This window comes from Oncorhynchus clarkii, chromosome 21 (genome assembly GCF_045791955.1).
Source record: "Oncorhynchus clarkii lewisi isolate Uvic-CL-2024 chromosome 21, UVic_Ocla_1.0, whole genome shotgun sequence".
In the NCBI taxonomy this organism is placed as follows: Eukaryota; Metazoa; Chordata; class Actinopteri; order Salmoniformes; family Salmonidae; genus Oncorhynchus; species Oncorhynchus clarkii.
In genome coordinates, this window is record NC_092167.1 from 39,996,619 (window position 1) to 40,012,730 (window position 16,112).

A 16,112-nucleotide genomic window follows, 5' to 3' on the forward strand; every position below is an offset into this window, starting at 1 on the left:
TTATGACACAAAAACAATAGCACATTCTCAAATATTAAATTGCAAGCTTGGAATCATTATTCTCTCAAAACACTGTTATAAAAAAATTCAATAATATATCTGGAGCTTCGAGTCAACACACCGAAACCATGGCAATCCAATGCATGTGCCAGATATGCACCTGCGGGTAGGTACCAATATCCCTACCGACCGGTGCACTCACCCAGTGCTTTCAGCTAGGGAAGGATAACAGATGGACAGCACTGTGACTACGACACGGCCTAGGTCATGGAGATCGCACACTGACTCAAAATCTGCTGCAACATGTCTCATGGCCTATTATCACTGGGAACCTACACTGACTGTACAAAACATTAGAGGAACACCTTCCTAATGTTGAGATGCACCCCCTTTTTCCCTCAAAACAGCCTCAATTCATCGGAGCGTGGATTCTACAAGGTGTCGGGTGCTGGCCCATGTTGACTCCAATGCTTCCCACATATGTGTCAAATTGTCCTTTGGGCAGTGGACCATTCACTGTACTTTGTACTTTGGGCGGTGGACCATTCTTGAGACACACGCAACCCAACAGAGTTGGAGTTTTTGACACAAACCAGTGCGCCTGGCACCTACCTACCATACCCCGTTCAAAGGCACTTAAATATTTTGTCTTGCCCATTCAACCTCTGAATGACACACATACACAATCCATGTCTCAAGGTTTAAATATCCTTTAATATGTCTCCACCCCTTAATCTACACTGATTGAAGTGACATCAATAAGGGATCATAGCCTTCACTTTGATTTACCTGGTTAGGCTATGTAATGGAAAGTGCAGGTGTTCCTAATGTTTTGTACCGTCAGTGTATGTCAATCATTAATTTCCACTCCAATTTCGTAATTGGAGTGGACATGGAATGACCTATATATCTGCTGTTCATTCATTTAAATGTAACTATTTTTGTTTACTAAAAGTAGCTGGACTTCATGTAATCCATTTCTACCACAAAAACCCTAAAAATAATCCTCTAGTACAGAGCAAAAGGACAGCCGCGTCCAGAACTTCTCACCCTCATCAAATATGCACCGGGTCTTCGCTCAGTGCTTCAAACGCGCCAGTTAGAGAAGGAGTAATCCACTTGCATTTATTTTTTAGAAGCGCTCTGTCACTACGCACTTCATTTGTAGCCTACTACAACACAATCCATGTTCTTCTGGTCAATAATTTCAAAACTGTTTGGTACGATGGATTGGGTCACAACGCCCGAGCGTAAAGCGTAAAGATGCGCAGGGATATTCCATGAGGGCGATGTTTCAAGGTATATCCAGAATTTGGAGATGCCCACCTTTGCCAAGGAGGTAAGATTCATGTTTAAACTTTGCGGTCGTTAATACATCGGAGTTCCTATCTGATCGTGCATGGAGTGCGAGTTATATTCTGGTGATAGCGAGAGTAAACTATATGACTGATAAATCGTTGATGAGAGGAAGAAAAAACTGGGTATGGGTTGCATTGCATGTTTACTTGAAGGTAGGGTAGGCTTAGGGCTATGCCTTCCAAAAGAATGCAAACACACTGACTGAACTGATTAAACGACATTATCAAGTTTAAGGGCTGTAGACTTGATTCCCATGCTGTGTGGGAGCAAATAATTATTTGAATGTAGCTGAGACACAAAATAACTGGAGATCAATATCATTTCAATATTTTTCTGATAAGAAAAACTACATTCCATTACTGTTTTGAACACCAACTTGGCCTAAAGCATATTCTCAACAACACACTCTCTTGGCCATTCTAACCAATCCCAACACTTAATCCCTTTTTCCTGGTAGGAAGCACCACTGTTTACAAGGATCCCATCCAGAGGAGCCGTGTGTCCTGACCCCAGGCTGCATGGTCTCGGAATACCAGGAAAAGTACCCTGCCTACTGCACCACTGTTGTCCGTGCAGCCAAGAAGCTGAAGAATGAGTACCAGCCAATGGAAGGAAAGATATCCAACATGACCACTTTCAGGTAAGAGACAAACACATAATTCATCAAAGACGATATGATATTCTGATTCTGACAACATTCCCTCTTTAATAGTTTGCGTAGTTCATTCAGTCTGCACGTTGCAAGTCATGAGTGTAACGTCTTTAATGTCTTTCAGGTCAGACTACGTGGCCCATGAAGTGACCCAGAGGCCACCAAAGGTCACCAAGTTGTATGTGCCACCTGATGGGAGAATGAGACACAGCAGCACTTACGTCAGGGACTACCCAACTCACCCTGTTCAGAAGCACATCATGACCAAGCCAGATGGGTACCATCCGCCCACAGCAAAGATGGTTGCCCAGTCTTTATACAAAGGTACAGTATGTGCGTCTTCGGGAATGTCATCAGATACCAATAACCTATAGATTTCAAATGAAACTAAGTCCTCTCTTTCATAATTATTTTCAGAGGATTTTCGAGCATGGCAAATCCAGAAAGTCCAACCCTACAGGACGCGTGACAACCTGAAGTTGAACAACAGCAAATTTGAGGTGACCACCACCTATCAAGACAAATTCTGCTACAAGGGCCCAGCCGAGGCCAGGGAGAGATTCAAACCAGCACCCGATGCCCCAGAGACCCTGCCCTTCGATGGCGCCACCAACTACCAGACGCAGTATATGTCCCATCCTGTCTAGCCCAGGCAGCCCAAGGAGAAGGCCGTCTACAGGCCCACCAGCGCCTACCTCAATGGGGTCTCCACCTACAGGCAGGACTATCTGGGCCTGCCGGCCAAGCCCGTCAAGCCCTTCAGGGCCAAGGTGGCTTGGGAGAGCAGCCCGGCAATCTTTCAGGGGACCACCGAGTTCCATGATCAGTACAAGTCCTGGCCCCTGCAGCCCAAGCACCGGCACCATGCTGAGGTGTACTGCCCAACTGAGGGCACTATGGTTGGTCTGCCCACAGCTCATGCTGACCATGTTGGCCATGAGTGCCTGGACAAAGGAGGCCAGGGCACCCCTCCAGACCAGGTCCACCATGAAGGAGCACTACCGTACCTGGGACATGTTGCGTCCCCGCCCCACTTTACACGCAGATGAGCTAGAGAAACCCAAGGGGGCTTTCGCCAAGACCACCACCTTCCACTCAGTATACACACCCAGGACGGCCCAGCGCGCCACTAGCTTCAAGCCCACTCAGACGCTGCCGAGTCCCCAGGCCATGAATGAAGACTCTGTCTGTCGCCCCACCTACACGCCCAAGGAGATCCCATCTTGCCCAGCCTGGGATGGCTGTCCTCCTGGCTTTGAGTACAGCTCCATGGGGGAGACACAGGCTGTACCGGACCATCTCGATACAGGAAACAGGGCAGTCAGCTGGCCGCAGCCACAAGTCTCCTTACTCCCACAGCAGGAAGAGCTGCATGCTCTGTACACACACAGCTAGCTAGAGGACTTTCTTATTTTTCTATTCAAATAGAGCACATTTAGTATTGTTTTATAGTCACATTTTTTAAAAATGTGATGCTAGTTGTGCATTTTATTTATTTTATACAAAGACGTCACAAATTCTTACTTGAACATTACATCGTTAAGCTTTTTGCTATTTTATGTTATAAGTTAACAATGTGGACACGAACGTAAAAGATCAGACACCATATAGCATAGTAACGCACCAGATGCAGCAGAATGTGTGTGCCAGCAATATAATCAATGAAGTTTTTATTAATGAGCTGAATAAAAAGCCAGTCCATTAAAGGCCCAATGCAGCTGTTTTTACCTCAATATCAAATCATTTCTGGGTAACACTCCATCCTGGTTACTGTGTTATCTGGGTGAGGGTGGTAAGTACCTTAGTGTGATTGTTTTCAATTAAAATGGTCAAAAAGAAACAAAAATAGCTTCTTAGCAAAGAGCAATTTCTCAAGCAAGAAACCGTCTGGGAGTGGTCTGAGTGGGGACGGGAAAACTGAAAACAAGCTGTTATTGGCAGAGGTTTGGAACTCTTTGTTTGTCTATTAACTCATTTATCTCCTGGTGATGTCTCCAGGCAGGCCGAAACTCCATCCCACAAGACTGGCAGAAATTTCAAACAGCACTTTAACTAAAAGGGCATTTTCACAGTATTATTCCAACCACAGTGTGGAAACGCATAAAACACAGGAAATTCACTTCACTGGGCCTTTAACCACCAAAATGTATGTTTATTAATTAGAAAATAGGTACATTACTTCAAAAAGAAAAGTTTATCGGTGCCATGACAAATTACAGAAAACAGATCTTGGGCGAAGCTCTGAGCAAGTTTTGAAATCCTATGTACAGCATATATATACATTCATATTTCATAACTGAAATCTGGGCAGCTCTCACTACAACACAATAAAATAAGACTAGTGAGCGAACCTATTCGCAATTTAAATAATGCAGCTGCTTTCTGCTTGTAAAACATATATAACCTTCCAGTTAGTGGAACTGAAACTACATTGGACAGAATGGCTGTTTAAAAAATAAACACAACGTTACCATGACTTATTAAAATTCAATTTTAAAACCATGGCTTCTCTGCTTGTACCACTCATGAACAGTAAAACAAAAACATCAAACTATTTAGGAATGACAAAATGGCCGACATTTCAATAAACTCTTAGGGAAGAAAAGGATTCAGAAAAGAAAGGACGCACAGTAGAACTTGACAGTCTTGATCAGTCTTCCATGAAGCGGATGTGCTTAGTGGCCTCCTTGGCCCGGGCTATGATGATTTTCTCGGCTTTGGAAATGAGCTGGGGAAGAAACGGAGATGAAAGGGAGACATTGCTCTGTTAAAATCAATTTTAAGGCCTAGAATAATATGAGTGAACAACATGCTCATTCAAAAATGGTTTTCCTCAAAAGAAAAAGGTTGGGTGCTGCTAGAGATACTAATCCATAAAAAAATGTAAATAGGACGGAACTCTACCTTCTCTGTGCCCCGTTTCTTGTCTCTGGGCCGGTTCAACTTAGCTTGGCGGTCCACCAGGATCTTCTGCCAGTACCTTTGTTCATGGTCGCCTACAAGTACAAATTAATGAAGAAATTAGTAATTGTCCATTTCAATGTAACCACCAGCCCTTCCACTGGAACGCAGCAGCACATGAAAAAACACCTAAACATCTCTTTCCAAAGTGCAACAAATACATTCTTCTCTTAATAAGCAAATGAAGCCAAAACAGCCAGACATATTTTGGTTAAGGACATGCCTTCATGAATATGCTTTCTTGATCCTCAAATTAAGATGCAGTAAGGGGACTCGAAAAACGTCATATATAATAATATATAATAATTACTGTATGAAATATTATAATAATAAAATGCCATTTAGCAAATGCTTTTATCCAAAGGGACTTAGTCATATGTGCATTTTACGTATTGGTGGTCCCGGGAATCAAACCCACTATCTTGGCATTGCAAGAGCCATGCTCTACCAACAGAGACAGAGGACCAGCAATTGTTAATTAACAAAGGTATTACAGTGCATTTAGAAAGTATTCAGACCCCTTGACTTCTTCCATATTTTGTTACGTTACAGCCTTATTCTAAAATGTATTAAAATGTTTTTTCCACTCAAAATCTAAACATAATATACCATACCAGGCTTTTAGAAATGTTTGCAAATGTATAAGAAAAAAAAAAGAAAAAAAATCACACATACTTAGGTAATCACAATTACCTAAGTATTCAGACCCTTTGCTCAGTACTTTGTTGAAGCACCCGTGGCAGCAACTACAGCCTTGAGTCTTCTTGGGTATGACGCTACAAGCTTGGCACACCTGTATTTGGAGAGTTTCTCCCATTCTTCTCTGCAGATCCTCTCAAGCTGTCAGGTTGGATGGAGAGTGTCGCTGGACTAGAGGTCGGCCGATTAATCGGAATGGTCGATTAATTAGGGCCCATTTCAAAGTTTCATAATCTGTATTTTTGGAAATTGATCATTGCCGATTACTTTGCACTCCATGAGGAGACTGCGTGGCAGGCTGACTACCTGTTATGCGAGTGCAGCAAGGAGCCAAGGTAAGGTGCTAGCTAGCATTAAACGCATCTTATAAAAAACAATCAATCTTCACATAATCACTAGTTAACTACACATGGTTGATGATATTACTAGTTTATCTAGCTTGCATATAGTCGATGCGGTGCCTGTTCAGTTATCATTGAATCATAGCCTACTTCGCCAAACGGGTGATTCAACAAGCGCATATTCGAAAAAAAGCAGTCGTTGCACCAATGTGTACCAAACCATAAGCATCAACACCTTTCTTAAAATCAATACACAAGTAAATATTTTTAAACCTGCATATTTAGTTAATATTGCCTGCTAACATGAATTTATTTTAACTTGAGAAATTGTGTCACTTCTCTTGCGTTCTGTGAAACAGTCAGGGGATTTATGCAGCAGTTTGGGTCGCCTGGCTCGTTGCGAACTGTGTGAAGATGATTTCTTCCTAACAAAGACAGCCAACTTCGCCAAACGGGGGATGATTTAACAAAAGCGCATTTGCAAAAAAAGCACAATCGTTGCAAGAATGTACCTAACCATGAACATCAATGCCTTTCTTAAAATGTATATATTTTTAAACCTGCATATTTAGTTAAAAGAAATTCATGTTAGCAGGCAATATTAAACTAGGAAAATTGTGTCACTTCTCTTCTGTTCATTGCACGCAGAGTCAGGGTATATGCAACAGTTTGGGCCACCTGGCTCGTTGCGAACTAATTTGCCATAATTTTACATAATTATGGCATAACATTGAAGGTTGTGCAATGTAACAGGAATATTTAGACTTCTGGATGCCACCCGTTAGAATACGAAACGGTTCTGTATTTCACTGAAATAATAACCGTTTTGTTTTCGAAATTATAGTTTCCAGATTTGACCATATTAATGACCTAAGGCTCGTATTTCTGTGTGTTATTATATTATAATTAAGTCTATGATTTGATAGAGCAGTCTGACTGAGCGGTGGTAGGTATAACAGCAGGCTCGTAAGCATTCATTCAAACAGCACTTTACTGAGTTTGCCAGCAGCTCTTGGCAATGCTTTAAGCATTGCGCTGTTAATGACTTCAAACCTATCAACTCCCGAGATATATATATATATATATATATATATATACACACACACACACACACACACACACGTAGAGGTCGACCGTAGAGATACCAATACCGATTTATTGGAGATCCTCCAATAAATTGGTATTGGTATTGAAAAATCATAAATCGGTCGACCCCTACGCTGGACAGCTATTTTCAGGTCTCTCCAGAGAGGTTTGATCGTGTTTAAGTCCGGGCTCTGGCTGGACCACTCGTGGAAATTCAGAGACTTGTCCCGAAGCCACTCCTGCGTTGTCATGGCTGTATGCTTTGGGTCGTTGTCCTGTTAGAATGTAAACCTTCTCCCCAGTCTGAGGTCCTGGGTGCTCTGGAGCAGGTTTTCATCAAGGATCACTCTGTACTTTGCTCCGTTCATCTTTGCCTCGATCCTGACTAGTCTCCCAGTCCCTGCCGCTGAAAAACATCACCACAGCATGATGCTGCCACCACCACGTTTCACCGTAGGGATGGTGCCAAGTTTCCTCCAGACTTGGTGCTTGGAATTTAGGCCAAAGAGTTCGATCTTGGTTTCTCATGGTCTGAGAGTCCTTTAGGTGGTGCCTTTTGGCAAACTCCAAGCGGGCTGTCATGTGCCTTTTACTGAGGAGTGGCTTCCGTCTGGCCACTCTACCAAAAAGGCCTGAATGCTGCAGAGACGGTTAACCTTCTGGAAGGTTCTCCCATCTCCACAGAGGAACTCTGGAGCTCTGTCAGAGTGACCATTGGTTTCTTAAATTACCTCTCTGACCAAGGCCCTTCTTTCCTGATTGCTGATTGCTCAGTTTGGCTGAGTCTTGGTGGTTCCAAACTTCTTCCATTTAAGAATGATGGAGGCCACTGTGTTCTTGGGGACCTTCAATGCTGCAAACATTTCCCCAGATCTGTGGCTCGACACAATTCTCTCTTGGAGCTCTGCGGACAATTGCTTCGACCTCAAAGGCTTGGTTTTGCTCCGACCGGCACTGTCAACTGTAGGACCTTATATAAACAGGTGTATGCCTTTCCAAATCATGTCCAATGAATTGAATTTACCACAGGTGTACTCCAATCAAGTTGTAGAAACATCTCAAGGATGATCAATGGAAACAGGAGGCACCTGAGCTCAATTTCAAGTCTAATAACAAAGGGTCCGAATTAATATGCAAATAAGCTGTTTTTTATTTTTAATACATTTGCAAAAAAAATCAAAAAATATTTTTTTGCTTTGTCATTATGGTGTATTGTGTGTAGATTGATGAGTAAATCAATTTTAGAATAAGGCTGTAATGTAATAAAATGTGGAAAAAGTCAAGGGGTCTGAATACTTTCCGAATGCACTGTATATAGCCATTGCCTCTTTTCAGATGTAGTAAATAGTTTATGGCCCCGTTTGAACTCTCCCAAATACATCCATCCCTTCTCCCATCCTTGAAAAAAAATCACTAATCTAATATGATTTGATCGGCGTGAGCAAGGCTACCTCTGTGTTGCTGTCACTAGTCATGTCATGTCAGCGCTTGCCTCAAAGGGAGGAAGAAAGGTTGCAAATAAAGATTATTTGAACAGGGCCCTTGGTGAACTATAGTGGTAGTAGTGGGAGAGTCAGCCTACCAGAAAGGATCTCCAGCTGCCAGCTGTGTTTGTGCTGCAGCTCGGTGCGAGCGTCAATGATGGCCTTGGCCTCTGCTGGAGTCTTGAAGCGGACGTGACCCTCGGCGTCCCCCTCTAGGGTGTCCACATACACCACTGGGGACACCTCAGAGAGAGCGTCCTAGATACACACAAACGTGGAGTTAGAAGAACACATGGCTCTAATCATTTGTATGTGAAACAATGAATGCATAATAAACATGGTAAAAGAAGAGCGTTAAAAGCTCATCTCTACCTTGATGACTTTTCTGCCAGGTAAGGGTGTGGTGTGGGTGATCCTGACGATGCAGCCACTCTCAAACTGAGGGCCAAGGGGGCTCTCCTTTTCACCTGCTTTCTTACTCTCCTCAGCTTAGGAAAAAAAAATGGTGAAGAAGACATAATATTGTGTGTGGAAATGGTCAACTGTATGGGAACCGGTTTCAAATGATTTTCAGCATTTATTCTGATGTAATATGTGGACAGCAAACTAACATGTGACTCAATATCAATATGTGGGAGATTTATATGAGAGTACTAGGGGATTTAAACATGCAGAAGTTGTACTACTGACAGATAGGTAAGTAGTGGATAAATATTAGGCACTAACGAGATGTCTGTTTCTGTTGGAGACTGGTGTCCATCTCCATTTTCTCTCCTGCTCCTGCCCCCTTGTGGTGGAACTTGGTCAGGCATGCCTTCAGAGCTCCCATGCTCCTCTTCTGCAGGGTCAGATACTCCACCTTCAACTTCAGCCAGTCTTTCCTTCCATCCAGACAGCAAAAGGGAGAGTGTGGAGAGAAGGAGGAAGAGAAAGAAGAGAACGAGAGAGAGCAAGCTCTCGATTTGAATAACAATATCTTGTCTAACACTGGGGTATTGGATTGTTCAATAAAGATGCTATGGTTTAGACCAATTTAATTAGGGATTTATTTAGATTAAATCAATGCCATTGGTCTGATTGACTCAGAGCAGGCTATTAGTCATAAAGATGCATGAAGGTTCTTACTTGGAGAGAACACGGAGAGGAATGACCTCTTCACCAATCTTCGCCCTCTCCTTGTGCTTCTTCTTCCTCTTCCTCTTAGCTTTTAGAAGGGAGTCGTCCATCTTCTCCTCCTCTTCCTCCTCAACCTTGACAGGCAAATCTGAAGACACCAGATTACTATTAGGCATTATTTGTCTCTGCTGACCAGTAGACCATCTTTTGGACTGGATTTAGTCAAAACTGCCCACATGTATTTTCTTGTACCCAAAACCAGTGATTTTATCTGTTCACAAGCAATGTGTAGGTTCAATACAATGAAGATCCTTACCTTTCCCATCGCTCTCCTTCACCTTGTCTTCCTCCTTCACCTTGCCCTCCTCCCCCTCGCTCATCCTTCTCAGCTTAGCGGGCATGTCTCCCTGGACGTCACTCTCTGAGCTTTCCCCTGCCTGGGACCGGCGTCTCTTCTTCTCTAGCCTTTTGGCAGGGGCCTTATCTGTGCCCCCCTCAGGTGCTACAACCTCTGCACCCTCGGCCGTGCATTTCCTCTTCCTGTCAGAGGGCTTAGACTCAGATTCTATTTCTTGTTCTTTGGCCCCGCCCACTGTCGTCTCAGCCTGTGACGGGGTGTCCTCTTTGGTGCTGCCCCGGGACTTCTTCTTCTTCCTCCTTTTCTTTTCCTCTTCCTCGTCTGCAAAAAACAGACACAGTAGTTTAACAGATGGTAAAGGGCTTTAATTTGACACTTAAATGTTGGCACTTAACTAAAAAGCTTCCAAAATATGCATTTGTTGTAATTGTGTGTAGTCACTCTGGAGTTAACCAGCAATGCTTTATTCTTCCCAATACCCACCTAGTGTGGTGTTCAGGGTGGGTGGATCGGGGATAGGCTTCCTGTTCTTGGTCTTAGGGAAGATGCCAGGTTTCCTGGGGGCGTCCTCTGGAGGGTTGTTCAGCATCTGGACGAGGAGAACATGGTTAGTTCTCTACCTTATTACTAGGTAGGACACATCCATTTGATCACAAAAGTCATTACAGAGGAATCTTTATATCTCACCTCTATGGCTTTCTGTGCCTCCTCTTCCGTCTCAAACTCAATGAAGGCGAACCCTTTGGAGTGGCCCGTGGTTTTGTATCTCGGTACACTGACGTAAACCACATTTCCACATTTGGTAAACACTCGTTCTAGCCAGTCGTGTGTTACTTTCTTGGGCAGAAGCTCCTGGGGGAAAAATATATTTATTTAATATAGCGTTTTGTATTCAAAGGACCACATCATGACTTGACAAACATGAACAAAACTGGTATTTACCACATAGACTGTTCGGTTGTCTACATCTTTCGGATCCTCTCCAATTGGACGCTGCCGTCGCACTTTAGTTCCCTCTAGGTTGACCTGAAAGACCAAAACAGATCACAGTGAACACCATATGTCTAAGATTTCAATACAAAATTCCAACCAGCAACTGAAAAACAGATTATGTACAGTAATACTTGACCTCAACGACAGATGAATTTTTAAGTGCCCTTGCAATCAATTTGCAATCAGTTGTCAGATTTTTCATTCGGTTGAAGGACGTCAAAACAGATATATCAACATCTGTAGAAAATAAAACCACTGTTAGTTGACAGGAACATAATTCCAAAGGAACAGTACAGGACGAGTGAGAATAGGATGATTGTTGTATGTTATCCCTTAATCTCCATCACAAATCTTGGCCAAAATTCTACCCAGACCACAAGATAGACAAAACACTTATTGTTGGTGTTTTCAGCTATGTTAGCGTGGTCCTGGATCTGTTTGTGCTGTCTTGCCATTTGTCAACTCAATGACCATAGGAGTTGGCAAGACAGCACAAACAGATCTGGGATCAGGCAACAGCTACGTAGGATGGGACAATGACGCCAAATTCTGCCCATTACAACTACTTACATCCATCTCGTGACTCCTCAATGAGTCGTCTTAGAAACCTGTCCTTGTGAAGGTTGACATCCCCAAACCAGAAGTCCACCTGCTTCTTCACGTCTGCAAGCAGCTGTTTCACACGGGACCTCTTCTTCTTCTCATTCTCTTTGTTCTTTCCACCTGGGTTCATGGTAGATGATAGGGCACCACCACCACCTACGACTCTTTCCTCTGTGTCTACCATTATGTGTTTAACTACACCTGTGAATGATCATATCTCATGATATATCTCATTCTCATGGCTGAGTAACATTGCACTGAAGGTATTGGCATTCATTCATCATTAGTTATCTAGTGTTTTGAATTCTACAAGTGAGAACACGGAGTCTACGTTATGTAGCTAATGTGCATGCTTATATGTATTTAGCTCATTCGAACTAAGTTAGCTAACAACCTAATTAAACGTTAACTTTCTAGCGACTTACTCAGTCTAACAAATAACAGTATGGCTATTTCAAAATATTTTAAAAGGTAGCAAATCAAACAGAAGACATTACCTTATTATCTGCGGCAATAAGTAATCATTTAGCTAGCTATATTTTAGAATTCAGAGATGCTGGCGTGTATGTTTCATTTTCCAGTGAGGTCCTCGCACAGTTGAGAAACAGTTGAGTCGCTCAACCTTTCTTGACGAATAATTAATTCGTTAACACACTATAATTTAGCAAATTAGTATACCCAAATTACAAATGTGATTATGCATATCAGAGGAAATGCGTTAAACACAGGTAATAGTACCAAAAGCTAAATTAGATGGTCTGTATTTCTCTAAAAAGGCTTTCCTTTGGAAACCTATTTTGTCTCTTGTTGATGACGTTTCCTCCACGGGAATACGAAAAAAGGAGCGAAATACAAAAATACGTGTTCGAGAGGATCAAAACCATAATGTGTCATGGGTAAATTGTGACTGACTGACGGATCTACAAATAACAATGAGATTTATTTAGGATGCAAGGTTCTTTGTATTGTAGATCAGTCATTCGGAAATCGCCTGCACTTTCGGCTGCAATGTAGAACAAGCCTACAGACACATCGTTATGTCATGTACAACTAAACATAATCAAAACCTTCTATTTTGATACCATTTAGATTAGAACCTTGGAGACAGTGTCATGAGCACGTGTCGTTGTTTTCCCCTAGTTTGCCTTAAAGCTAAAATCCTTCATTCGTTTTTCAGTTAAACAGCACTGCTGCCCAGCCACTTTTTCTATAGGCCTATTACTAAGGGATGAGGTTGGCACTATGGTGAACAAACCATGTTATGGATTTAGAATATTTTTTAGACATGTGTGAATGCTTATGGCAAAACTGTTTTATTTTTTAAATCTTAGCATTTATTTTAGATTGATAACGCCACAAAGGCATACACACGCCCATCTCTCTGTTACGTCATGTACAACCATTGTGCAGCCTATCATTATTAATTGACATCCCACCACAGAAACATTTTCATCAATTCAACACAGAGATGGATGAAGAAAAAGTAAGTGCCTTGTGTCGCTTATTGAAAGCTATGGCTATATTTCAAAATATTTCTTACTTTGCCTAATGCAAAATATAGTCAAAACCTTGTATTTTGCTACCATCCAGATCAGAACGGACAGATAGTGCTATCGCCCGTGTCATTTCCCCCCATAGTTTGCCTTAAAGCTACAATCTTTACTTCGTGTTTTCACCCAAACTTCGACCCGACACTTTTTGTTATAGGCCTATTACTGAAGGATGGGGTTGCACGAGAGACGACCGCTGTCCACTGCACTTTGGTGCTGAACGCGAGATCGCGGTATTCCGATGCAGTCGCTGTCAATTACAATTATTCTTAAACTGAATCTCAAATCGCGTCTGTTTTCGTGTTGTTTGCGCAGTCCTACTTTCACACCATCGTTTTTTGTTGTTGCTGACAGCTGTGACAAAGTCGACACGGTTTGTCGACGTAAAGAATGGTGAGGAATAGCATACATCTTTTTTGAAATCAACCAAGTTGAACTTCTATTGGATTGACTTGTAGGTGATGAAGGAAATATATCACATAGGCCTAGCTGTTATATTGTCGCGTAGGTCTAACTGTGTGGGTGGAACCAGTAATTATGCCTTGTCAGAGGGCTTGGGATAAATGCCGAAGACACATTTCATTTGAATGCAATTCATTTGCGCAACTGACTAGGTATCCCCTTTCCTTCCATATAGGCCTTATTATTACTGCAACCGAGATATTTATTTTTATCATATTAGGCTATTTTTAATGGTTGCATTCAAATTCCTGTGCAGGGCCACCCGTTGTCCACTATGCCATCATTATGACGTCAATAAGGTCAACACCATAGAATTAGGAATTAGAACCTTGGAATTAGAATGCTTTTATTTAATAGGATCTCTAATGGTCAACACCTGTTTGAGTACTTTGGATGCAGTTCACGCGGACGCTTCTCTGCTGTGTCCTTGGTGCAGACTGTGCTTAGATGGCATAGCATATAACTAGAACACATTTCTGCACTTTTTGGTTTCGTTTTACAAATTCATTCAAAGTCAGACAAGGAAGAGGTAGGTTTATTTTGGCAGCTTTGTGTTACGTCTTATTAACACAACTTTTCACAATGTCTACAGATAAAAAGCTTCATGGGTTAAAACACTTTTAATGACTTTCATTTTGAGGATAACTGCAATAGGCTAGTTATGATGATTATAACAACAACAATTGATTACAACAGGACTTGGAAGATAGCCACCAGGAGAAAGGGATGGAAGAGGAGGTGGAGGTGGAGGCAGAGAAACCAGATGCTCAACTAAAGGAAGAGAAGAAGGTCATGTCTGGCAAGGTAAGATTGGTCCTCTTATCATTTTTTACATTTTTTTTGCTAGGTTTTAATCTATCCTGTTTCATTTTACAAACTTGATTCAATGTCAGATGAAAAGGAGGCAGTCTTTCAACAGCTTCACAGCTTTTCAACAAAAAGTTTACAGAATCTCTACATATTAAAAAAACTCCTTACTTTCATTTTGATAAACACTGTATAGGATAGAAAGAATGAGAGGAAGGTGTGATTGGTCCTCTGGCCACTTGCGTTATTTTCTAGGTTTGAATCTATCTTGCTGTCAATTGGCTAAATAATGGACTGCTTTAACTTGATGTTACAAATAATAATGTGTGATTTGAAAACTGTATTCTTGAAGGCCCCCAAAAAATCAGCAGACCAAGGCACTGAAGAAGGTTAGAGATTTTTCTATATTAAACTATTTATTTTCCTAGTACATGTACTGTTTTGTTCCTTTTGTTGTGCAGATTCATTATTTTAAAAACAAATTTATTTTTGTCCTTTAGGTTCCTCAGTGGCATTCTGTTCACCCCGAGCTCACTATCCAGATAAATACCGAAACAGAGCGGCCGTAATTCAACTCTTACATGAGGAATTACGCAAGAGTCAACTTTACCCCTCAGGAATGGAAGAGGACGTCTGCTTCCCAATCCTCATCAATTTCATGAGGAATCTCACTGATAGGTATGCTCAAAATCTTTAAATAGCATCCATTCTTTATACAACAACCCTGTCTGGACCACTACAAAACAACTGAACATGTTAACTTGTGTCTTTATCAGGCAGTGGAAGGTGATTCAGGAGGGCATGAGAAATCCTGTAAGTTTATCTGTCAACATTTGATGTGTGATTATTTGATAGAAAGTTGGACATGAAGTTTATCATATTGACTAACTAAGCACTTGACAACACAGCCCCTCAAGAATAAATATTATGCTCTTTTTTTTGTATTGAAACAGACAACCAAAGTACAACTTGCCAAAATGTGTAGGAAGATAGCGAAAACGGTTTCCCACATTGCGGTAGAGATCCTCATCCCGACCCTTGCACAAATATTAGAGCTGGATTCCGCTGGAGAAGCTAGTTCCTCTCCTTCGCTGACTGGATCAGAGTGCGCCAACATTGCAAGCATCCAGGAACATGTGGTGAAATTAAATGAAGATGGTCTACCTAAGAGGCCTGGCAGTGGCAGACATTATTACAGCTCCCACACACCCACTCCACGTTCTTCCACAAGGTATGTTCACCGACCACACTTCAACTGTGTGCCTGACCTGACTGATCTTAGCACTGTGTACATACTGAATTCAAACCAACTTTTTCACACATTACACAGCATATGACACTTCTAAGAATGAAAAGCTAATGAACAACTTGTTTTTATGGTAAAGTAAGAAGGCAGACACCACGTCTTCAGAGAACCAAATATTATAATTATTGGGATTTAGGTGAATTTAGAGTATTGATTTGCAGAGATCAATATGTAAACATTAGCCAAGACTGATACATTCTTGTGTTTGTTTTGAAGTTCCCAGACGTCGTTGCAGAGGGCACATCGAGTAGACGTTCGACTGACAGATCCTCTGAATGCCCTCTTTGGGATCACAGAGGCCACAATTCTTCAAACGCTGGGTGATCAATCCTGCT

The 16,112-nt window shown here is 41.9% G+C and overlaps 1 protein-coding gene, 1 long non-coding RNA gene and 1 pseudogene across 2 annotated transcripts; 2 read left to right on the forward strand and 1 right to left on the reverse strand.

Moving 5' to 3' along the window:
- Window positions 1-1,289: 1,289 nt before the first annotated feature.
- LOC139379224 (stabilizer of axonemal microtubules 2-like) lies at window positions 1,290-3,410 on the forward strand (annotated as a pseudogene).
- Window positions 3,411-4,126: 716 nt separating this feature from the next.
- Window positions 4,127-12,475, reverse strand: LOC139379005 (La ribonucleoprotein 7, transcriptional regulator). Its single transcript, XM_071121708.1, has 13 exons — window positions 12,150-12,475; window positions 11,620-11,853; window positions 11,186-11,286; window positions 10,999-11,082; window positions 10,744-10,908; window positions 10,540-10,645; window positions 10,015-10,377; window positions 9,708-9,846; window positions 9,309-9,463; window positions 8,955-9,070; window positions 8,681-8,840; window positions 4,916-5,007; window positions 4,127-4,739 (listed from the first exon to the last, which is right to left on the reverse strand). The coding sequence occupies exons 2-13, from the start codon at window positions 11,834-11,836 to the stop codon at window positions 4,662-4,664; spliced, it is 1,776 nt and encodes a 591-aa protein (XP_070977809.1). The 5' UTR covers window positions 11,837-11,853; window positions 12,150-12,475; the 3' UTR covers window positions 4,127-4,661.
- A 2,506-nt stretch (window positions 12,476-14,981) lies between these two features.
- Window positions 14,982-15,509, forward strand: LOC139378604 (uncharacterized). Its single transcript, XR_011628309.1, has 3 exons — window positions 14,982-15,149; window positions 15,248-15,284; window positions 15,425-15,509. It is a non-coding gene; the product is annotated as an uncharacterized lncRNA (long non-coding RNA).
- The last annotated feature ends 603 nt before the right edge of the window (window positions 15,510-16,112 follow it).